General features: G+C 39.5%; 1 protein-coding gene across 6 annotated transcripts in view; it reads right to left on the bottom strand.

Annotated features, from left to right (window-relative positions):
- The window catches only part of LOC123963771 (protein shisa-6), a 76934-nt gene extending 52352 nt beyond the window's left edge, over nt 1–24582 (bottom strand). For 2 of the 6 annotated variants that reach the window (XM_046040817.1, XM_046040825.1), the window contains exons 1-4: nt 24023–24579; nt 19063–19220; nt 11747–11842; nt 11250–11318 (exon numbers count right to left, since the gene is read on the bottom strand). In XM_046040817.1, the coding sequence (XP_045896773.1) occupies nt 11250–11318; nt 11747–11842; nt 19063–19220; nt 24023–24579 (880 nt within the window). Of the gene's footprint in view, nt 1–11249; nt 11319–11741; nt 11843–12008; nt 12012–19062; nt 19221–24022 lie in introns of all 6 variants that reach the window. The other 4 variants (XM_046040832.1, XM_046040840.1, XM_046040848.1 and 1 more) reach the window with 4 other exon arrangements.
- Nucleotides 24583–25863: the final 1281 nt, after the last annotated feature.

The raw sequence follows: 25863 nt of genomic DNA, 5'->3' as shown, positions 1-25863 counted from the left end.
AGTGTGAGTTTCATCTAAACAACCAAATCAGGTTCATTAGGCTCCTATTTAAAAGACAGGCGAGATAAGGAGAGGAATCAATTCATATTGTGCTTTTGGCGGTGGCAGATCTGTGCACTCCATTTGCCTGCTGTTCTGAATCCAGCTCATTGAAAAAGAAGGGAAAATTACCACTACGGTGAACACTGCGCTGACTTAAAATAACCTGATAAAGACTCTGGTTAAAAAAAGTCTGTGCTGCATGAAAACTGGCCAGCAACAGAAAGATTGAGTTTGCCTGGAGTTTCATAGTGAAAGTTCACATATCAGGTTAAACTTCCAACTTTTTGGGTTTGAGGCATGTTGAACCTCTGGGTTACATATGACACAGTGGAAATGGACTCTCAGAGCACAACTCCAGGTAGCTCAAGCAACAGATTTATTGGTCTGATCTGGCAAAGACATCGGAGGGGGGTGCGCATGCGCATATATATATATTCATTCACCCCCTTCAGGTCAGAATTTAGTAGATGCAACATTGCACTGAGTCTCTGAGGGCATGTTTCAATCAGGCTGGCACATCTGAACACTACAATTTTTCACCACTCTTCCTTGCAAAACAGCTCAAGCACTGTCAGGTTGCTTGGGGATCTAGCGTGAACAGCTTTTTTCCAAGTCCAGCTGCAAATTCAATTGGATTGAGATCTGGGCTTTGACTTGGCCACTCCAGAACATTCACCTTGTTGTCTTTGAACCATTTGTGTAGCTTTTGCTGCATGCTTGGGGTTATTGTAGTTCTCTTGCAGACTGAGTCAGATGATTCTCCAGAAATTGGCGATATTTTTCTGCATTCATGTTCCCCCTCTACCTTTACAAGCCTTCCAGGGCCTGCTGCTGCAAAACATCCCCAGAGCACAACGCTGCCACCACCATGCTTCACGATGGAGATGGTGCGTTTGTGGTGATGTGCAGCATTTGGTGTTCGCCAAACATAGCGTCTAGTCTGACGGCCAAAAAACTGAATTTTTGTCTCAGACCAAAGAACCTACTTCCAATTGACATTGGGAGTCTAGCACATAACTTAGGACGAATTCCAGGTGAGATTTCATGTAAGCTTTTTTGAACAGTGGCTTTCTCTTTGCCATTCTCCCAAACAGCTTCAACTGGTGAAGAACCTGGGCAATAGTAGTTGTAATTACAGTCTCCCATCTGAGCCATTGATCTTCTTCTTGCCTGGTCACACAGTTTGTAAGGACAGCCAGCTCTAGGCAGATTTAAACAAGTGCCTTACTCCATCCGTTTCTGAATTAACTGAACTCCGTGGGATGTCCAGTGAGTTAGAAATGAGTGAGTTAGAAATTTGTACTTTTCAATTATCGTGTGTGTGTGTGTGTGTGTGTGTGTGTTTTTTTCCTTTTTCATGTTGCAATTGTAGTAGGAATACTGATGAACCAGAGACTGGACCTCCCAGACACAGGTGTTTTTATACTACAATCACTTGACACACAACAGCTGAACTCAGGTGATCTCCATTTCACTAATTGCGACACTGCTGGCATTAAGTAGTTGGACTTCTGTTGAATTAGGTCAGTCACGTTAAAGGGGGTGAATATTTATGCAATCATCTTCTCTACCTTTATATATTTTTAATCAACATTAGTTTGTAAAAATCTGTTTCCACTTTGATATTAAAGAGGGTTTTTTTTTTTTGCAAATTCTTGTCAAAAAAAAAATTATATTGACTGTAAAAAAGACATAAAACGGTGTAACGGTGATTGTTTGAATGGTTTTGTTCCAAGTAATGCTTAAAGCCCATGCACATCCACAGTTTACCCACTGTGCTGTTTACACTACTATTGTATGATTTGACCTTTTTTCATGGTGTGGTTTGAAATGTACCGACGTAAAGGTGGTAGAAGAAAATAGTGTGGGCAGGGAGCTAGCATGGTCAGTGGGCTAACAAAAGCATTCCACAAATTAGCAAATAATATCAAGCAATTCTCATTCCCAGGTCATCAAATACCTACACTTTGTCACTTCCTTTAATGTCTACAACCAATGCATGACACCCTTCAGCGTCATTGTTCACTAAAAGTAGGGCTAGTGTAGATCATAGAACAGAAATGTCTGCTTAAGGAGGAGGTTGGGGTGGACAGGTGGGTCAGACACTAGACTTTCACCCAGGAGACCAGTGTTTGTGTCCCGTGTGAAACAAAAAGCCAACATTGATTACTTTTAGTTAAGTAATGTTACGTAACTTCCCAAACCATGATCTTTTCCTAAACATCACAAAGTAGTTTTCTTGCCTAAACCTAACCAAATTGCTATGTTTCACAACGTTAACCCCTAATTAGTTTTATTTTGAAAGTCCAACTGGACATTGCATGTGTTACTGCTAACTAAAGGGTACCCAGGGCGTTAAAAAGAGACGCTAAGGGTGTTGATCAAGTGTCTATATGTGACGAGTTATTAATATCTGTCATGGTGCTCACTGTAACGAAGAAGAATATTTTCTTCTGTGCCGCTTGTTTTCTGTCGTGACTAGGGCTGGGTACCGCTACTCGATACCTTTTTTATGGTATCGACCGAAACAGCCCAGTATCCAGAAAAATCGAAACGTCTCCAGTTAAACCAGTACTTGACAGTTTTTGTAGCCAGATTGGCAAAAAAAATAATTTCTATTTGCATGGTTTTGCTTGCAGCTAAACATGCATGATTTTAACAGCCGCTCACCTTCAGCTGCGGTCTCAGGCATGTTCGTCACTGTTGCATGTTTATCACCACACCGTTGATTTCATTTTCTGGTATCATTTAACACTTCTCTGTACATTTTTATTTGCTATTCACTTCACTTGTCACTGATTTATTGTTGTGTTCCATCACATCAATTAAATGCTTTTGTGGCGCAGCAGAGATCAGCTGATTTTACTCACGGAGCCTCCGGCTGCAGCTGCGACTGCTTCAGGTATAGTTGGTTTGATCGGCTGGATGTGCAGATTCTCTTTTCCTCTGTTTGAGTTTGTAGTGTAGTTAATTGACTTGTTTATACAGACTCCTTACTCGTTTTATACTTACTTACTGTCATTTTTAGAGGCGGTTACGACTCACCACTAAAGGAAAAAGCCCTGGCGGAGATCTTTCAATTCAGTTTATTGATTGAAAGTTAACAATAATTTTCCGTTGTTTACTTTCAACACAGGTATCAAAAAATACCTACCAACTTATTTGGTCACTAAATTATTTCACTCCTCCTCTCATTCAAATATAAAAAAAATCACAAGTTTTCCTCTTATAATACTACCTGTGAGGATGAACTAATTAGGATGAGGAGCAATCTGATACAATTTCCCAATACTTTTATGTAGCAGTTATTTGAAACATGAAAAAAAATAATAGATCACCTTGCTTGTCCATAACGACAATAAAAATAATAATGGGCTACCAATCAACAGGTGGCATTTTATGCAAGGTTTCGAATGAAGTACTCTGTTGGTATCGGTATCACATTAAGGGTTAAAATTTTAAACGATACCCAACCCTAGTCGCGACGCAGTTGTATTAACAAGGATATGAAGAATCAATACATATTGGCACTTCTGTCTGAAATCATGTTGTGATTTTGGATGTCAAAGTTCAAACAGATGGAACTTGTGAAGGGAACATGGCAGGATCAATTTGCTACTGTAAGTGAATGTATTGCACCCTCCCTCATTGAAATGACTGCGTGGGCGTTTATCTGCAGACTGTATAAAATAAGTGTACGTTGTGATGTCACCCATTTGTTTGTGGACTACCGTTTTGAAGCTTCAAGTGTTTTTTAGAAAAAGAAGCAACCATATTTGCATGTGATGGTGGAGCTGGGGAGGGATACGCATTGCAACACAGGTTCCTGTGGTAGTGTAATTCGCGTGTACATACTTTTTTTGTTAAACATCTCCCTCACAGTGCCTTTTAGTTTTGTAGCACCTGTTAGGATGAGAGTGTCAGTCTGAGTGGAGGTCTAATCAGTCACAGCAATTGAAAACATCTGTGCAGGTCTGCAGAGTCTAAAAGTAGAGCACAGTTTATTAGACTGAACATCATATTATTTTGCATTCATTTGCCATGATCTGATATCAATGTTGGAAAAATATTAATAAATATTTATATGCAGTATCACTTAGCCTTACAGCAGCATGGCTTTCAGTTATTCTTGATCCATTTTCGACCCTGAGTCACTGCAGTTGACCGTGGCCCTTACTGCATTCCTCTTTCCAACATTTAAATGCAGCAAATGAATGCATTTCTTGAATGCATTAAGTGTTGTGTTAATCAGAAGAAACATAAAACACTGTGTTAAGCCGTTTCTTGTAATATTTAGGCAGAGTAGGGGTCATAACTCAGGAGCAAGTTTTGCTTAGAGACAAATGCTTTTAATGGGTACTTCTTTTTAAACTGGATTTTCTATGAAAATTTAATTCCAACTTTATGCAAATAAACCAATTACTGTTTGGAATAAATATGCATGAATTTTTGTGCAGCGGCACAAAATGCAAAAACTGACTCATTTAACCTTGTTGTCACCTGCTCCTTAAATCTCAGTGAACAAACTGCACATATGCCGCCTCCTGCTGTACGACCCCAACAACTTTATAAATATTTCAGTCTCTCTTCCTTGTTTCTCAACCTTTTGGAGGAAAAACAGTTCCCCTGCAGTTTGAGAGTTGAGTTATTTGGTCAAAATGCGCAGCTTTACAAGATCTGTGCGTGTTTGGGCTCATATCTGGCTCAGCGTGGGCTGTGACGAGCTTGCACTGTCACACAAATCACCAGGATGAAGAGTTTACAGCTCTGTGACAGGAAGCTACAGGGGTAAAGCTTTCACTCTATCGGATACCTTGTTTTTGAGTCTCATCCCTGTGAACACTTTGATCGTCTCAAGACTTAAAGTTGCAGTCTTGACTCTGTGTCTGTGTCTCAATCCCACGCAATGTCTGCCATTTCATTTTGTATTTTATGTTGTGCTGTATGAATGTGGCCAACTGTGAGATGAGCTGTGGTTCGTAAGTTGTAATGATTTAGCATAGCTAAACGTAAGACTGTTCAAAACAAAATAACACCCGCATCATTGTCCTCCTACTTTCTGATCACAACAGGGCACGCTACTTTCTGCATTGGATATAAATCTTGAGTTGCAAAATGGACATTCCTGTTCCTGGTGGATACTGCACTGTTAAATACAGCTCTTGACAACAACCATAACTTAATCATCAGCATGGTTTTGCCTAGGTGTCACTTTGCGTGTGTCTATGCATAGATGGAATTAACGCAATGTCTGGTCCATATTTAGGAGGAGCAAAAAGTTACAGCACATATCAGCCCCCTCTGCTTATTGCCAGAGGTCGTTCAACAGATTTCAATCAAGCAGAAAAGCAGAAAGTGTAAATACACAACACAAAGACTAAAACACGTTTGAGAAAGAAAATGAAATCAGCATGAAGCTGATCAAAATCAGATATTAAAAATAATTACACCATATAAAGAGGGGCTGCAATAGGAAAGAGCATCCAATCCAACCAGAACTGAGACCCTTGTTAGCGGATTCAGATGCTTTGTGTCCACACACAGTGAAACTTTAGAGTGGGTTTTAAGCAACAGCAGTGAGCCAGCACTCGATCCAAAAAAAGTGTGACTTACCACCATTTGATCTCTTTGAATCCATATGACGCCATATTCAGGTTGGTAAACATAAGCGAGCAATGATGTCACATTACATGATTTATTGATCTATGATTCTCAAGTTCAACGTTTTCGGTTACCCCCGCTTGAGCTCAGAGCCACTAACAGCTCTAAAGATGGAGACACAGAAGGGCTCGGTAATGGAGGCAAACTGGGTAAGTGATACCTACTCATCACATTACAACTCCCCTCCATTTGCACTCACACTTAGCTTACACAGTCCCATGCACAGACACACTGAAGGCCTGGAGGGATTACAGCGCAGGGAGGTAGGAGTACTGCGGCAGTGTGTCCCAAAAAGACAAGGTCACCTTAAGTAGATCGGGATGATGGGGGAGAGCAATTCCCTCAGGACAAAAACAGGGAGTAACTCATGAAAAAGTAATTAAGCAGGATGCACATCAGTGGATGCCACAGGCGGAGAAGGCAAGGAGAGAGATGAATAAGCCTCGAGGACGAAGGGAATGTTTGTACACAAGATATCTGCTCGCTAAATGCACACAATGGGATTGTTTAACCTCGGACATTTCGGGGTATACGGTTTGTTTATTTGTCAAAACGTGACTTCTTCTGTTTGACTAATCAACAGTTTATGATAATTATATTTTGTCATAGTTCATGCAAATGTTGAACATTATCTTGTAGCACCTTGTCAAATGTGATGACTGGCTTTTCTCATATCCTTTCAGATTGTTGTTGAAACTATTTAGAATTTACACTTTCAGGGCAAATGAAATAAAATGAAGTTTATTTGAGTTTACCTGAGGTGTACATCAGAGTGAGCTTATGCAATTAATCAAAATGAGCATTTGTAAATACAGGAGTTGTGAGACTCATCTAACTGGACCTGCTTTTCACTATTTCTTGATGCAAGGATGTAGGTTTGGTCTCAACGTGGGTAGGAACACAACAACGCCTGGTCTGCCACCTGTGTGGTTAAGGTTTGGTTCCATTTTGGCAACTAAAACTCGGTTAAGGTTAGTGAAAGCTCGTGGTCATGATTAAAAGAAACCAACACTAACGGTTAAGAGACGGGAATGCAAACTGTGTCTGTCACACACCTAACCATCAAACCCTACCTCAATTCCCCAAAGCACAGATTTTACATTTCATGTCCACATGGCCGAAAAATGTAATTATCAACAAATATGTGTGAGCACATCTGCCTAGATAGATACCCACTGGATTAGTGGTCAATTTTGGAGTACATCCAACATCATAATTCGCATTACCCTACGATGACACTTGTTGGGAAATTATAAGCAGACAGTAAATGTGAGAACATGCTTTTGTTTTCTGGTCAGGACAGACACACATAGAAACATTTAATTAAGAATTTAAAAAAGACGGTTTAAAAACAAAATTTAATTCAAAATTGCAACTGTAGTAAGAAGTGCACTAGATTGAGTTCAGCAATCAGAGGTGAGACTGAGTACTTTTACTACACCACTTATCTACTGTACTCTGTGCTTGCTAATACACTTGACTGCTTGACAAAAATGAATGAAACTGGATAACTGAATTAATTAATACAAAAAATGAACCCCCGACTTTTTCTGCTTTTTTAGTAATGTTTGCCAAAATTTACAGTGGCCAGCTGTTTTAGAAAATTTCTCAGCACTTAATAAATGAATATTATTTTGAATATTATGTTTTAATATTATTGTATTTGAGGTACTTTTAAATATTTAAGACTTCAGTTGGAACCCATGGGCTTGAGTGAGTGCCAAAGATATAGGGAAGTCAGAAAGTACTGAGACTGGAACTACAAGTTATTGGTTTTGGGTATTGTAATGGGATTTGTTGCAAATAAGAAAAAATATACATAAGGCATCTCCACCACTTTTGATCAATGTACAGTTTCTCAGTCAGGTTTAAGAATCTCATTCAGTTTGAACATTTACTGTGTGACTGCTGCTTGCCTTCAATCAGAATGAAGTCGCTGTGGTCCAGAGCTGTTGTATGGCTGCATCGCTACAGACAATCCATCACAGGGAATAGAGACAAACAGACAGGGCCAGTGAACACACCAGTCTCCCCTGATATCAGACATAAATCCATCTCTCATAGCCTTGGCAGTGGCCTCGCACATGAGTCAACCACTCGAGCAGGTAGACCACGGATGCATGAATATTAATGACAACATTACTCGGAGCTTTGTTTATCAGCTTGTTAGTTCTGATGTACATTCATATCTGTACTGTTTGTACTGTTCCTTCCACTACAACGCTCCCACGCAAACAGTTGAATGTTACACACACACACAGTTGAGTTTCGGGTCATAGTCACTCTTAAAACAGTGGACTCTGAAGGAATTATTGTAAATGTCTTGTTTGTCTAAAGCGCCCAGTGTTTGAAATGCAAATAAGAGCAGCCAGAACAGGCTGCAGTGGTGGAGAAACTACTCAAAGCCTTTAATGTAAGTACATGAACCACACAAAAAAAAATACATTTAAAAATTCATGTCAGTACATTTTTTTTAATACTAATAATGTCAGTAAAATGTTGCCCTGTACTAATGTAAAAGTAATGATTATGCAGAGTGTAGTTTGCTTTTAGGTGACAAAAGAATTATTTTTGGAAAAGAATTTTTTTTTTTGTTTCTGACCAGTTAAAGAGTATGAAAAGAAAAGAAAAAGAGGAAAGCATGAGGGAGCAAGGATAGAAGGGAGAAAGGATGAAAATTAGGGAAGATAGAAGAGAGGAAGGAAAGACATAAGAATGCTTAGAAGAAATAAAGGAAGGATATAAGGGAAAATAGAAGGAAAGACAGACTATATACAAGGGAAGAAGGAAGAAAAAGAGAAAAGGAAGGGTGTAAAGAAGGAAGGAAAGAAGGAACTATGAAAAGCAATAAGGGAAGGATGGAAGGAAAGAAAAGAAGGAACTGAGAAAAGATAAAAAGAAATGGAGAAAGCAAAGGAAAGAAGGAACATAGGTACGTTCATATTAAAATGAAAGTTGTTAGATAAATGTTCTGGAGTGAAAAGTACAAATATTTAAAAGAAGATGAGAGGGATAAAAAGAAAAGGAATAAGTAAAGAAGTTAGAGGAAAAATGGAGTAAAGAAGAAATGAAGAAATACGTAAGAAAAGAATGAAGAAAATGTTAGGTAAAGAACATGATATTTTATGATTTTAGAGATCTGTAGTACAAAGTACAAAATATCCATCACAATAAAAATACTCAAGTGCCTCAAAAAGATACTTTACTGCAGTATAGTAAATTTAGTATAGTTTCCACCTCTTCACATGAACCCAGAGTTATGAACCCAGCGGGCAGGTGAATCAGATGACCTGTTCATATGTTTGCTATATGCGAACTACTACTGATATCAAAACATATGAGGTGTTGCAACAGGGGCAGGATGGAGGATGTAGTCAGCGGTGACACGGTGTACATCTGTCAGTCTGCTTCCTGCTGACAGGAGGTGGGGGGGAGGGGGCTGCCGACAGCCAGCTGTTAAACTAAGGCATGTATGACGGAGGCTGACAGGACCTCCGCTTTGAAGTGACAGCTACCGCCATCAGGCCGCTACAGTGTGTCACCTAATAGGTGCAGCGAGAGGGTGACAGGTACAGTCAGGGGAGGGCCGCTGCCTCAGACGCCTTTATAAATATTAGCCTTTGGTTGAAGCTATTAAAACGCCCATCTAGTCCTCAGTGGTGGAAAGTAACTAAGTGCATTTACTCAAGTAGGCTAGTGTGTTTGTGTGCAGGCATATATATATTTATATATATTATTATATATATACTGTTCTGCATACTAAGTACTTGTACTTTTGATACTGTAGTATTACTTAAGTAAAAGATCTGAGTACTTCCTCCGCCCCTGCTAGTCCTTACAAGTTATACAAATCGACTTCTCTGCATTGCCAAGGGAAACAGTACAAGAGTGATTCATTGCACAGTTCATGAAAGGTGACATATGCTGTTTTCAAACCTGCTGTTGAGTATTTGCTTCCAGGTGTTGTGTCAAAATTTAGTGGTGTGTGTGTGTGTGTAGCTTACATTTCATACTGAAAGAAGAAAAACAACATCATTTCAACTTTCATTGACTGGTTTCTTTGCTGCCTTTCCAAATGGTAAAATGTGCTTGTTTAACCATATTTCTTTTCAATGTTCAGCACAAGAGAGTAGAATACACAGATGTTTCAGTTATGCCTTCTTCAGAGTATAATAGTTATTTGGTTTCAGGATTGAGTCATTTTAACCTGTCACCAACAATGAACGTCTGTCAAATCATTACCAGCAGCAAAGAGGGTACTTTCAGGGAGATAGGTGTCCTTGCCTTACTAAAGGTCTCATTTAATTCTTGAGATAATAAATATAGAATACTGTTTAAAGCTACTACTATGTTCTTTGTTTTACTTGGCATTTCCTTCATTAAACTTGTTATTCTCTTTTGATTTAACTATACGTACAGGTTGCAGAGGATACCGAGATACCATGTGGAGACCGTTTTTGGTCAGTTAGAGCTGCTTGTGTTTACTCCTACACGTTCTGTGTGTAGAGACTGGTGATAGCTGAGACAAGATGGGGTACATATTTTGTGATTTAAAAAAAAACATTGTCTCCCAATATAATAAAGACATTTAAAGAAAAATAAAGCTGTCAGGTTACAAACATAGGATAAAAAATACACTTCCTGCCACAAAAATATAGTACGGAGAAATAGCAGTCTCTGGATATTTATGACACTTAAAGCAGCAACAGTACAGAAACTTACTCCAGACCCATGGAAAACCTACACAAAACATAAATTCACTTTCAACGTGTTTTTATATTTCAACAAGGGCGACAAAGTGATGAATCTTCTCTAGGAAAAATTGTCAACTTCAATTGTCAACATCATAAAACAAAACTTTAAGATGATGAGTTTAATATTTGTGAATCAGGGCCTATGGTATTTTGATCAAGCAGCTCATAAAAAATAAGTTCTTAAATCTGAATTCAGATTGAACTCCAGCTCTAGTGAAGACCTCATGCAACATACAGTACAAAAATTTGTGGTGAGCAGCACTGTCACCGTGGCTAAACAGAACCCATACAAGCTCAAATTTAGGAAAAAGACGTCACACTTATATTGTCATGGATGATATCTGCAAAATACACAGCAAAACCACCATAAATAAATAAAATTAAATCAGGTGCTCACACACAATCAGTGAAAAATCAAACTTTCACTTACCTTGCAGACACCTAAGAAGCGTTATTAGCTGTCTAGACTCACATTGTCAATGACAGCAACCATGTTAATTTCTGACACAGTCACCTGTCCATACATCAGTCATATAAATGAACCTTGACTGCATGGCCGTCACATTCATTTAAACCTGCTGTCAAACAACCATCAGAGGAAATATTTTGGCCATACAATATTACATCTCTGGCACTCTGCACCCAATGACTGCGCTGTGACTATCGGCCAAGGACACTCGGCTGGTCCCTGTTTGAGTGTGAAGTGTGAATGACTTTTCTTATCAGGTGCGAGCAGAAAGCAGGCTGTGTGGCTTTTTCTCTGGCAGAAAGCAGAATATCTGGAGAACGTACCGTAGGAGATGGGGATGTCCAGGTCGCCCTGCCAGGACATCTGCCCCGATTCGTCTATGGAGTGCTGCGCTGTAAAAACACAACAACAGGCCTCTTGTTTACAGCTCATTCTCACGCCAACACTGCTTCTGACTTATTAAAACTCCAAAGGAAGACAATAGCGGGGAAATCTACTACTGTGCCATGCTGCACTCACACTGGCTGCCTACCAAGTGCGGAAGTGCTACTTTGTCATTGGAAGTGTGGATTTAATCATAGATAATAAATGTGTGTGTGGCAAGATGTCACTTCAAGCCTTTATGTATTGTAATGTCCAACTTCCACTGAGCTGAAACAAAAGTCACAGTCACATTATGTGATTTTTTACTGCACACTCATTTGGCAGAAGTAGAATGACAGCATGACACAGTAGCTTAGTGAATAAAATGATTATTATTCTGAACTTGGTTTTCAGGGTACCGTGATGTGAAAAAACAGATAATGAGGATCAACTTTACCTTTCAAGTGGCCACGTCCGAGTGTCACAAACCCAGAGGAGATGAAGTTGTGCATGTCTTGACCTCCGCTGCGGAGGTTTTCTTTCCCATAATGCCCTGATGAGACAAAAAATGGTGAGAAATGAATAATTCAGCAAAATATTTGTAGGGAAATAAAGCTAATGTCCATGTCAGTGCAAAACAGGTGGTTCTGGAGGTTCGGTAACAGACTACTCGCAGGTCTAGTTACTGAACTACTTTAACAGGCGACCCAACAGCTAACCCGCTGGCAACATGATGGGAATATATTAGTGCTGTCGGTAACAGTAGCCCCTTAGATTTGTTTTATTTTCCCTGTACTGGGTCATTACTCCCATCTGTGATTCTGTTGTCAAGATGGTAAATAATTTTATTCAGTGAATGACAAAGTTTTTGTTGCTAACTGTCAGTTAGCAAGCTGTTGAGGTTGGTTGCTAACAAGACAATAGCTTCATAGCCTATCCAACAGACATATTTGTACGCTCTCTATAATAGCCGCCTAAAAACCATGGTAATACAGTTGTGAAGTGGGAGGAGCTATTTTCTGGCACCCCTGTTTCTGGGAGTAACATTTATTTTTTCAATGGACAATGTTGCATGAATCACAGTTGTATTTATAAGTAAGTAAGTATTTATGCCACTTGGCTAACCATAAAACTCTCCTGGATATATCAGCAGTACAAAAGATGAAAACTACATTTAATAATAATAGTTTTTTTTAATTACCTGTCAAAGGTACAAGCCTATGTGTACATGGGAAGATACTTAGACATTTGCACCCAAAATGCATTTCAGTGTGCAAAGTTAAAGGTAATAGTGTTGAAAAAATATGTGCTGAAATTCATTTGGCTTTGGATTCTGATTTTGGATGAATTTAGCAACTAGGTGCCATGTTATGTTCACAAATTCAACAACCTTGTAGTATTTAGAACCATCCGTCTGTCAAAATAAAGGACAAACCACGATTCCTCAGAAATTAAGTTAAGATAATTAAAACTGATAGCTAAGCCTATCTTATTATTATAACGTCTCAAGTTTCTATGAGGAGTAACATTGAAGATATTGTTTAAAGATCATTTTTAAATGGTAAAACTCTTCCAGAGCCAGCAACTTTGCAACTCTATAAATGGCTTTGTAACTCTATAAGCTATGATAACTTTGCCATTCTTGAATGTCTGGCTCTGTGTCCCCTGCTGACCCAGTTTGCTATCGATTAATGGCGTAAAGTTGAACTCAATGCAAATGTGGATTTATTTCACCCCCATGAGTGAATCCACTGATCATGGCCATTCCATTTAAAATAATTCACCATTTTAAATGCTAAAGCGCGTATGGGACATAATCCTGAGAAGTATCTGTACTCAATTCCACAGTTCTGCCATTTTATACAGGAGTAAAAGATGACAAGAATACAAAATAGGTCTAAAATTGCACAACTGACAAAATTGACTCTCAGGTGGGATCATCAGCTTGTCAATATGTATCGCTTAAGGATGCCAAAGATGCAGTCTGCAGGTTTCAGGGCTTTCCCATTTAGCAAACACTCCCTCTCTTTCTCTGCAGTAAATTATTGGATTTAAGTGGTAAATAAAATTGTGCTTTTGGCTACTCCTTAGAATGGGTTTAAGCCCCCTTCTTTGAGGAAGCCAGCTCACCTCAGGTAAACACACTTCTGGATTTCCCATGTGTTAAAACATCACTCCGTAATGCAATTTGTGCCACAGAACTGTTAACTCTGCTCTGAACCAGTGCTGTAATTGAGAGTGCAGCTTGAACACAAAGGAGCCAGACCCTGACTTTAGCACCCTGACAGCATTCAGTTGTCCTGTCAATCACAGACAAGTCTTAAGAAGAAATAAAAGAATGTAGTGTCGAAAAAACGACGACAAACACAAAATCTGGTGAGTTGGTCTAGCAAATCTCTCCTCCCTTCCTCCCCACTCTCTTTAGCTCTCTTAGTCCCACTATACATTAACCAGCGAACAGTTAAATGCCTCTTTCTCGAAGGAACCACTTCAAAGTCAATAACATCACTCAGACCTTTGGGCATCGGGAAGCCCAGATCGAACAGCATTTCAAATTATCATAATGAGAAGAAACACCAGGGACCATTAGGCCTGGCCTTCATCACACTTCATCACACCGAACTTTGGCACTCAAGCCTCAGCATCACACCTCGTTTGTTTCTTTGTATCAACTCCAGAGGATGATTATAAATTGATTACTGACGCACTCTGACCATCTCTGTTCATATGAGACCCTCAATCAATAAATATCCAAAGAGATGAATTAACATATTTTCCTGCATCTAGCGATGTTTAACAGCACAGTGCTGTATCTATGTAGATGATACAGTAGAGTACTACGTGATGTCTCTCAGGGTGAAATGCTGATGATACATAACCTCCGCATTCTCCAAGGACAGCACCGTGGAGCTGGAATCAAGTAGTTGGAGATGCTGACTGTGATATAAATTACTCCCATATGGCAGTACAAGCCTATAGCCCCTTATTATCTCCGGAAATGCTCTTCAGAATTACCTTATTTATATTGCTTAATGAAAACATATCTGACCTGTCTTTTAGAGACAGTTTCCATCAGACATTCATGAATGAAGGGCAAAGTGTTTTATTTCAGAGATAAAATAGCTAATCCCCTCATAAAAGTGAAATTAACAAAGTGATATTTGAAATGGCCTTTAGGGGGGAAAGTAAACATTCATCAAATTAGTGACTCAAGTGTGCATATTTCTGCTCTCCATTCATGCAAGGTAGGAATTAATGTCAAAGGGGGACATGTACTAAATACAGAAGGTTTATTTTTAATGATTATTTTAAATTGCTGTTAACTGTTTCTAGCCACATTTCATGGCCCCTCCGTTCCAGTGAAGGGAAATTTTAAAAGAATAGTTTGGCACTTTCTTGCTGAGGGAGGATCTCCTATAACTTCCTTGTTTGTTAGGTAAATGTCAAACTATAGCTGGCTTATCTTAGCCTAACGTAAGAACTGAAAGAAGGGGAAGCACCTAGCCTATACGGTAAACAACTCCACCTACCAGCACCTCTAAAAGTTTGATTTTAAGATTTGATGTCATTTCTGCACCGTTTGTGTTGATTTGCCCCAACTGTACCAACTGTACAGACATTAGCTGTAAGCTAGCTAGCAACAGGCGTGCCTAACGTGTCTGTGTGTGTTTATGTTCGGCTCAGCTTCTGACTCAAATCAGAGAAACTCTGGTTCCTTCTGTTATTTTATTTTCAACATGTGCAGATGCATCTATGGCCTCAATCAAATTATCTAGTCCTTCCTTTTACTTTAGATTTAACTACGGCACCTCTAACATGTGCTTCACATTCAGTCTGAACACACAGTGAAACTCACAAATAAGAATGTTATATCTTCATTGTTTAATCCATATAAAACAGTGTAATCATACAGACATGGAAGTGGTATTGATTGAGCAACGAGGCAAATAACTAATTTTAGAGTGCTCTTCCAACTTTGTGTTTGTCCCTTTTACTGTTTCAACATACAAATGCCCATGGTTTTGGAATAGCATGCTCAACACTCGCATCTTATTATAATGTTCGAGTGTCCTTAAACGTTTGGCTATTTACTGTAAATTTTCAATGTCAAGTAAAACGATGGTGGTGTAAATGTTAGAACAGCTTTCAGCTGAATAAATGCAGACACAAATATTCTTGATTGTCACTCTACAGTCAGACTGAGATCCAGACTCCTTATCATCAACAACATGACGTCATCCTTTGAAAATATAATTTGGTAATATAAAAGTTGGTCTCATTATATAGTCAACTTCTGCAGGGTTTTAAAACTCAAATTGAACCAAGTCAGAGATGATTCGATTCTGTGTCTGCAAAGTGTGGAAGACATTTGTCGCCTATTTTCACAGCACCACAGAAACTTTTTAAGAGCACAAAATGAGAGAACGAACAGAACTCTGGGATATTGAAGTGATATTGCTCACACAGGACCGTTCTTGAGAAGTATATCCACACCTCAAGACACACTTCATCAGCATCACATCCGGGTATAATATCTCTCCTGGAACATCGAGTAAGATCCAGAGTTCACATCATAAACTGCTGATGTGATTTGAGTTCAAATCCAGAAATCACCCATTGCTGCACGTCATCAGCCTCTTATTGGCTTTTCTCCCCCTTGCTGTAATCCTTTTTGGTATAAATGCCATAAATTTTCTCTCTCTTTAGCATAATTGTAATTGTTATTTTAAGGGCAGTGTTATCACTTATAGAGTTTATAAAATGAGTGATGAAAAGGATTAAAAAGAGAGAATGAGCTACATACTGTATAGGACACCATCCATTGGGTGTGGCTTCCTATAGCACCAGGATATTATATACTCTTTTATGTTGGTACATCAATGTCCTACATAAAATCTATTCAAATCTATCTTTATTCTCTCCACCCATTAACTCTGGTCTGTTGCTGTGACCCAGGAGATCGTTTCAGACCAAAGAATTGCTGTAACTGCTGGATGCCCTCACAAGGGCCATTTTATAAACCTGAAGTGAACCATTTTCTCTTCCAAACCACTTATCCTTGACCTCAATGGGAAACATCACGAGGTCAAACAATGGCATGACGGACAGTTCGTATGAAAAGGGCAAACTGCACCTCTCAAAGGAGGACATGAACATTGATTGAAAACTATGTTTGTTTTTTATAAACCTTAATTTATTGAAGACCTCAAGGGCAAAGTAAACACTGAAAACATGAGACCTTGAATCAACCATGATCTCTTGAATTACAAAAAGCAAGTACTAAACAGTAACCGGTACTAACAGTTGTCAGTACTAAGCAGTCAACTTTCTAGCTAACTTGTTAATAATGTAGGTAAGAACATTAGAGGTAAATTGTATGCAATTTATCTATTCAACTGAACTTAACATAAAAACAGAGAGGTTATCTGCATACTATAATTTTCTGTAATAATTCGTTAAAAGGGAATGTGATTTAACACTTTAGGTGTTTTGTTAATTCTTTATGTTTGAAAATGTTGTCAAAATAACTTAACTTAAATCTAACCTTAAGCCTTAAGTTTTAACCCTCTGAGATAAGACCAGACAAACTTCCAAAAATATCAAACACAAACAAATTGACACATGTGCAAACAATGTCACAGGGGACCCACATGCAGCCACATACTAAACACACACTCCTTTCAACAAGTTCAAACAAGTCCAACAACAGCTTGAGCTAAATGGACATAATATCTAGAAGTCATTTCTACACTGAAAAAGAACAGAGTAGTGTTCTTTTTTTTTTTAAATTCACATCACTGTTGTCACAAATTTGTCATGAAATCTGAGTCATATCTTCCCTGGAGCGCCTCCATCCCTGCGTGGACACCACCACCCTCTTCTCTGAAGTCTTCTCCGTTCAAAAGCACTCAACCCTGCAATGTGACGTTCTAGTACTTTTAACCCACCAAACAATAGGAGCCTGATATGACACAGGTTGGATATTTAAGACATCTTTTCTGTGGGCGTTATCATATAATGAACAAAATAATGTGTGGCTTTGTGAATCACATTGCAGAATAATCTTTTTCTCCGTGTTTGCACTTACAAACAGAGGCAGCATAGCCTAAAATGTACACTGTGAAAAATATAAATACGCAGCAATTAGCAAAATCAAATTTTCCACTTGTCTTCTTTCAAAAGTACTATTTACAAATATCTAAAAGTGCATGTAATATGTTTGAATAATAAAGCCTGTTAGGTCCTGTCATGCTCCATACTGTACTTTTCAGAGATATGTTCACAGTGTTTGCTGCTGCTCATCCAAATGCTACAGCCCTTCAGAAAGGTAAGCAAGCTAAACACATATATATACACAAATCATTTAAACACTTTCCAGCTCTGACACAGGTCAAAGAAATAAAAATTGTTTTTGCTACATTGGAAGCTTTCATAATGTTGTGTCTGTTTTTTTATGTAAATGGCGTGCAATAATTTTTTATGTAGATGGTTTGAGAGGGTCCAATTTACAACCTCTGCATTTTATTTGGTATTTGTTTAGATTTTGTTGTTGCTGCTGCTGTTCCTCTCGTCTAAAAGATGGGGCCTTAGAAACAAGTAATAATGCAGGCGTTGCCTATCAAGTATATGGTTCCTATAATTTTTGTTTATAATTTGCTTTAGTGGTGCATGTAGGACTAACAAACAAATTTGCAATCAATTTAAGTACCACCAACTTCTTATCATATGGCCAACCTGGAGCGCTTTGGTCTCATGGTGGTTTGAGGCCCTGGGGCAGTTGCCCATTTGGACCGGTTGATAATCCAGTCTGATTTGTTAAAATCCTCCAATTGTAATTGAATAATTCCAATCTTATAGACATTTGCTCCTTGTTATTAGTTGTTTTTAAACTTGACAAATTTCAAAGATGAGTCTCAAAACATCGGCAGTAAGAGTTGGGAAGAGAAAATGGGACAGTTACACCATTTATAAGAAAATGATGATACGTTTAATACAGCAGATTTAAGACAAGGAGAAGACCATTTAAGACCATCCAGATTGGAGACTATGTGTGCTGTAATCTACTTTTCATTGGTAGAACAAGGATTTACTGACAGAAGTAGGTTCTCCTCCGGAGGTCTGGGCGGTTACATTTCAATCACATAAACTGTTTAAACCAGTTAAATAGTCATTCTGCTCACATCCTGCAGTTTAGAACAGTCTGTATCAGCTCTCCTCAGACACATTCCCTCCATGTTGGGTGGTGGAGAGAAGGGTGGAGGTGAAACATAACACTGTTGAATCTGGGACACCATACTAGGGCACTTAGCAAACGAGCTGATCCTTGGAGCAGGGATCTAGAGACCGACCGGATAAAAGTAGGAGGAACAGTGTCGCACGACAGAATTATCTCTGGACAAAAAGCTTGCGTCTTCCGCAGAAGATGATAATTTGCATCTCAATTTTGAGCCAATGCTGAGTAGGCTTAAGGGACTGCAGCGTGAGGGAGGCGAGCACATAGCCAGGGCATTTAATTAGCTATATGCTGTATCTGCCTATATGTTTCCACTTAAGAAAGATTGAGTGGAAAAGCTTAAGATTCACAGCCCATACGTCTATTTCAGTGAATGTCAATCACAGAATGTTGTGGCAGATTTAGGAAAGCGAAGGGGGGGGTGTCTTTCTTTTCAACACTTAAGCTTTACAACATCATAGTAACATACAGTTACTTGGCCTTAAAACATGCTCTATTTCACAGATTGATCTGTTTTAAAGCGGAGAGGTGTTACCTACCGTGGTTTGATGCCTTGGTGTGAACAGGTGTATAATGATTCTTCGAGGTCCTGACAGGTGTCTCGTCTTTGGGCGACCCATCAATTGCTGCAGTGTTTTCATTATCATACTGAGAAATTGGAACTGGTCCTTGTTGCCTCAGAATGTCTGCCAGGGCTCTGAAAAGAAATCACACAAGTGAAAGAAATGTTTAAACTGAAATGCATTTCTTTCCCAATTACCAACATTTTCTTTTTTCTCCTCACCATCCCCCCAAAGGTCTTCCTAATTTATGTAGCTGCAGCTCCATTTTGAATCATAGAGGTTTGAAGCTAGGCAGAGAGGAAATCCTAATTACACTCAGAGTCATAAGGGACTTAGATTTTCAATAGCACGGTACACAAGGTACAGACAAGTCCCATTATGTGTGCCGGACTCAAGCTCAAGGCCCATTTATTAAGAGTTTAGTCAGTGTCTCTTCTTTGAAGCCACAAAATAAAAGCAATATTTCACCAACACCATTTCCAACTTTTGGAGGCACAGTGTCTGTCTGAGAGATGGAGTGCCGGCTCTGCGTTTTCTTAAAAGAAATGAAAGGGCAATTCAACTGTGTCAAAGTCAACCTAATGCAACCACACAGTCCACTTTTCCATAACTCTGTGACTTTGAGACATATACAGTATATTAATAGCATTTCCCTTCCAGGATGAGCACACTTTAGCCGTTTCTTTTTCGCAGACAGAGGCGACCTGATTTTGTATTGTCCCAGTTGGCTGCTATGTCATGTGCAGCAGGAGCTACAGTAGTTTGCAGGAACAGGACTTTGAACCTGTGTTTTAATTCTTTCTTAAGAAAGAATAACATTTGACGAAGCTAGCAAAACCATGGAAATACAGTAGACTTTTGGTTGTTGTCAAGTTACATGGAAACTGCTTTTGTGAGTAATGCTATGTCTGTGTATAATCGTAATCAAGCCTGATCAATACTTGCAAATGCATTTATCGGGTCGTATTTGAGAGTTTAAAAAAAATCTAATCTGTGAAAGCTTTCTTATAAGACAGTGTTTCAAAAGTAATTTAAATTGAGTTGCAGCCTGTCTGATATGAATAGGCATGTGTTCATAAGTCTGGAGGCTCTAATTGCAAAGGCCTGGTCAACCTTTGTCACGAGCCGAGACCTGTGAATAAGCAGCAAAGCATCATCTGCTGATCAATAAATCTTTGACATGTTCAGCAGCAAAACCATTTATTGCTTTGGTTCTGCACAGGATCTGATTGCTGACATTCAAAAAGAAGTTCTGTAATGAAGTGGTTGAGGGGGAGCACAGAAAACTCTAAATAACAATGGGCCAAGAAAGACCCCTTGGGGAACGCCACAATTTAACCGATTTACAGAGGAACATGAGTCTGCTATTACAACATAAGGTTTTGTAAGAAAGGTACGAATATAATTTAGTATATAATATAAAATTAATATAGTTTTACAGCAACAATAAGTTGGTGATATTTCATATTTTTCATACTGTTAACAAATGCCATGGAAAGTCCAAAACCAGCAATGGATTGACCCTGTGTAAGAGAACAGTGAGATCAATCTTATCAAAAACAGAACGAAACTTAAACTGCCATTCCTTGTCATGTTACATTTTTAGTATTGCTGTACCTCAATCTGATGTTTTTTGTTGCCGGCTGATAATATTGCTTATAAATTCTAAGAGCAGACTTTTTAAACAAATTATGGGCTTTTTTAAATTGAACTTTCAGTTATTCTGCTGCTCTTTTTTCCCATTCAGTCGCCTTGCCTTTTAACTCAGTTTCTTACTCCTGCAATCGGAGAACAAAGCATTATTCACACCAGTTAGCCTGCATAAATTGCATCTCAGTTTGCTCTGCAGAAGGTGATCAATAAAACCTGTTCAAATCACTGGGTTTAGCTCTCACTCGCCATTTCTTCTGTTTCGGTGAAGGTCACAGACCAAACAGCAAAGGTCTGCCAACAGCTCAGTATTCTGCTCACTCTCCTCCCTCAGTCACAGAAGTAGGAGTCTAAATTACTTTAGAGAATCACCGGAAATGAAGAGAGAAGCTCCCATATTTTAGAAGCAGACCTTTGCCAAATATAAAGCTAATCCCATGTTCCACTACTGCTTTTTTGGTCATGGCTGTCAGCATAAATGTCTGCTGCCAGGCTCTTAAATCTATTCCAGCAGACATCATTACGACAGCTCTATGTACCAAATGGTCGGTGAAACTAAACAAATCATATAAAGTGAGAAAAGTACTATTGAACACCCAGCAAGCCATGCCTCCTCATTTAATCGATCTCTCTCTAAACTCTCATGGTCTCTGCTCATTTTGAGGTGGTGGCATTAAGAAGATCCACTTGAAAGTATGCCCCATGGCTAGGATAGAAGCGCACTAAGAAGACATAAACTCAACCATCTCTTAATTTTTCAGAGCAGAGATGGAAAAAGTGCTGCATCATGAGCTTTGTTGTTCCTTTTGTGTCTGTTGTTTCAAATAAAATACTGTATCATAGTCTCATGAGTCCATATGGATATTAAAAGCAGAGTGTGCCAACTTTTTAAAAGACACGGCAATCGCTGGAGCTTAAATTTTATATATAACTGATCCACTGAAAGGGCTTCTTTGAGTTGTTGTCAGGGCAAGAGTTAAGACTATTTTTTGTTAAGAACGTGTCACTGTGTTTCTCTGAGCGAGAAAGCTGACTAATCTCCCATGACATTTTCAAAGCAGCATGCACCAAAGTTTAATGACCAAGGCATAACAATGCTCAATTATCTTCATATCGTTAAATCAATGCAAGACGTCCTCCTCTGCTCTGTCCTAAATGGACTCTGGATAAAGGCAGGTGACTCAAGTGAACTGGATAAGACCAATGACGAAGTGATTATGATTTTTTCTTTACCAGTGGGTGGAAAACATGCAATTTTATCTTAGACCTAACCCCAATTAAAAACCCATTTATCCTTTTGATACATTTTCAATACCTGTGTCAGTGGGGAGGGAGAGTATTCCAGCCTGCATAACACAAAAGACACCCTGGACAGTTATATTCCAGTCTTGTATACTATAGAGAGACAGACAAACACATTCAGTTTTGGATTTCTTTTCACCTGCTCTGTCTTTGAACTGTGGGAGGAAACCCAAGTGAACAGGATGAAAACAAAGCATTCTGAATATTTGCCACCAAAGATGTATCTTTGGAGAGTCCCTCACAAATTAAAAAAATAATGGTGTAATCCAAATAATGGTGTTTTCCATGTAATATACTAACATTAACCTTATGCCAGAAGTAGCGGTAGAGCTGCAACTAACATCTTTAAATCGCTTGCTTTGTCTAGTCAGCAGTCGAAAAGCCCAAAGGTATTCAGTTTACTATAATGAAAGACAAGGAAAAGCATTAAATCCTCATATTTGAGAAGTTACAACCACCAAATTTTGTTTGAATGAATCAATGAATCGTCTAATTGTTTTTCTAGTTACAGGATCCATCCACTTAAAGACCCTCATGACATCATTATTTTCTCTATCAGCTTCTCTCTGTGAGCAAAGTGAACAACATGAAGACAAAATAATCTGCCAAGGTTCAGTTTGTCACATGACCGATTTCTGTACAGTATTTGTGATTTTCTCTGTGCTTCTCTCACTGGTTTGAAGTGGGCGGAGCTCATTAAAAAAAAGGTGATGTCACATGCTTCTATGCACCAATTGGAATTTAGCCTCATCCAATTAAAAATCATTTGACAGGTACAGGGTTGTTTGCTTGTGTGGAATTGCTGCTGTCAATCAAATCTGATCAAACCACAGCCACATAGTCCTAAACACTCAAAAACACTTTGTCATGAATACTTATTGTTATCAAGAAAATCTGACAATTTGAAACCAAGTTTTACAAAAGCTGCCTGTATCCAGTTGCTTGAAACCTGCTCAGCTCATGTCACTTTGACAGAACCTAAATCTGCTGGCACCATTTGTAGCGTGTAACATGCTCTGCACTAACATTTAGCTAACCAAGAGACCAGTTCTCTTCCAAATGCCAAATACCCATAATCTGGTAATAATGAGATGCAACGCAAGTCTATTTTGTTTCAGGACACAAGTGCAGATAACAGCAGTTCGATGTATGACAAAAAACACACACAAAAGAAGATAATAGCCAACATTAAAAAATCATTTGGTGTTGTGATGATGGTGGGAGTAATGTCATCTCATGTCTGTTCCCGACATTACTACACAGCAATTTGTTCAGCTGGTGACTGAAATGGCCACAGGATGTGTTTTTATGTTGCTTTCACGCTCATCGAGCAATTCGATGACCACTATCGGTTCCTTGAGGATTTCAAAATATTGTCACATACAGAAGAGACCACCCATCAAGATGTACATGATCACTGGTAATGGCTTTCAGTGGTATTTACTTTATCCCCCTGGTGTTGAAGGAACACAAAATACCACCCACTCTCCCTCCTGGGATTGACACAGTATGGGATGGAAAGGTATACAATCGTGACATTTTTTGACAGGGAGTCTCTGGGGAGGAGAGTAATGGCATGTGTTAAAGCCCACTAGACAGTTTGACCCTATGATATTGAGGCTGTAAGTTACTAAGTTTTTGGCTGCTCTGAGTCACTTGTGTCACCAGGACCATGTTTAAAGAAATAAATGAGGCAAAACAGAGTCTCAAACAGTAGATATATATGCAGAGTTGACAGTATGACATCTCTTTTTACCATTCATAGTAGTCTGGGCAAACTGAAGATTAAATCAGTTTCGTTTTCTCATTAAAATGATAAGCCTGTAATGCAGCTCCAGGAATATCTGCTTGGGTATAGACGCCTAATCCTGTTTGCTCACTTATATCTGAAATACCTTAAGGTATCGGTACACATTTTATATTCTTTTTCAGCTTTTTCACAGCTCTTTATCAATAAAAATAGTAATCACAAAGAAAATCTTACCTGTGCACATTCATTTCCTGAGGGGGCTTGGTGGCTTTATCATAGGCAACTTTGGCAGAAATCCCAATGGCGATGATGAGCGCTATGACCCCGCAGGTGATGTACACCGTGGTGTTCGTCTGGTCCAGCTCTGGGTCGTACGTGTCACCTGTTGGCGCCGGTGAAGGGGGCTGGGTTTTGATCCAGTCCGGCGTGTTGTAGTTGGTGCAGCTCTTCTGCTCCAGCCGCTTCCCCCGGTCCGCGCAGCAGAAGCGCAGGAAGCAGGAGCCGCAACAGAAGCGGTGGTCGGTGTTGTTGCAGGAGAACTCTTTGTCGTACTGCCCGCTCACGTCGTAGTAGCCCAGGCAGGTGTCGTGTTGGACCGAGGGAGCCTGGACCTGGGTGATCTTCCCCGGAACGGCCGCGGCCAACGGGACCGCAGTGGTACTGCCGTTGACCTCCTTCACCTTTGGGTTCCTCCTCGGCGGGGTTTTGCTCTTTTTATTGTTGGTGGCGGCGCACAGGACATTCAGCGGGTCTAAGTAAATCAAAAGAAGCAGAAGGTGCTTTATCCCCATCATTTGAGGACGCGCTGGTGTTTGGTCTTTGGCCTCCACTCTCTTCTGTCTTATCTTTCTCTCTGAATGTCACTCTTCCACTTCTTACCGAGTGGAGCTTCTTGCGGGTTTCTTCATCGCAGGTATTCCTTTATGTGCCAAGCTTTCACTGACGGACTTTGACTGGCAGAGTTTGCGCTCATCAGACACACAATGCATCTTCTGACTTAGTTGCCATCCGCTTTAGAGCTTGTTTTCTTACAAAAGTTCGCTTTGGCCAAATGTACTCTTTGATTTCGGCTGCAGAGACGCGATAAAGATGCGATGTCCTCCAGAGAAATCTGTCTCTTCTTTACCATGAGCTGATCTTGAGTGTGATCGGAGCTCGTGGTTAGACTGTGGAAGAGAGAGAGGCGTGTGCAGAGGTATTTAGTCGCTAAAATATGACTTTATGTTATGCCAAGTATCAACTTTATCAATTGCAGGCATTATTAAAAAAAATAATTTGGATCAATAATTGGCACTAACTGGACTGACTGTAAACCTGCTAACACTTTCAGCACCACGGACAGCGCCCAAGTTTCAATTTGGCTGTTTGGCTGAAGCTCTTCAACCTCAGAAAGTGAATAGGTTCTTACTTTTTTTCTGTTTTAATTTCTATTCACACTTAAAACCGGGTTATTTAACAAGAAAATATATACACTGCGTGAGATTAATTCTTATAATAGCTTCCTTCGGCTTTATTTTACGCATAAACTTTCTGACATCCGACTTACTGAGTAAAAAAGGAGCATTAACTTCTGTTTTTTTTTAAAGTGAGAAATAGAAATTGAATAAAAAAGAGAGGAAGAAGATGATGAGGACTTACCGGGTTAACGGTGGCCGGTAACGGGGTTGTCTCAGCCACTGTCACTGAATCAAAGAGCCTCAGCAAGACAAGAGGCAAGACCTCTCTTTCCTCTCCGGCCCGCCTCCCTCTACCTCTCTCTCTCGCTCTCTCTCGCTCTCTCGTCACCCCGACCCTCCTCCCCCCCACCAGCCACACACGTCACCGATTCAGGTACCTCAGTTAATTATCAATCGGCATCTCCCCTCCTGCTTTGGTCATATGCCTCTAGGCTTCACTCGATAATTCGCGGAGGTGGAAAAAATCTGAAGGATAGCTAATTGTATTAGAAACTGTCTGTAAGAGCCGAGGCGCTGGTGTTGGTGTACATTCACGCATCAGGGCACACACAAGCTGCATCCACTCACAAGTCACCAATCACGTCCAGTGTTGGTGTGTGTGTGGGTGTGTGTGTGTGT

The sequence above is a fragment of the Micropterus dolomieu genome, linkage group LG02 (assembly GCF_021292245.1).
Source record: "Micropterus dolomieu isolate WLL.071019.BEF.003 ecotype Adirondacks linkage group LG02, ASM2129224v1, whole genome shotgun sequence".
Taxonomy (NCBI): Eukaryota; Metazoa; Chordata; class Actinopteri; order Centrarchiformes; family Centrarchidae; genus Micropterus; species Micropterus dolomieu.
The sequence above is the reverse complement of the archived record's forward strand: the minus strand, read 5'-3'. Positions and strand labels throughout refer to the sequence as shown.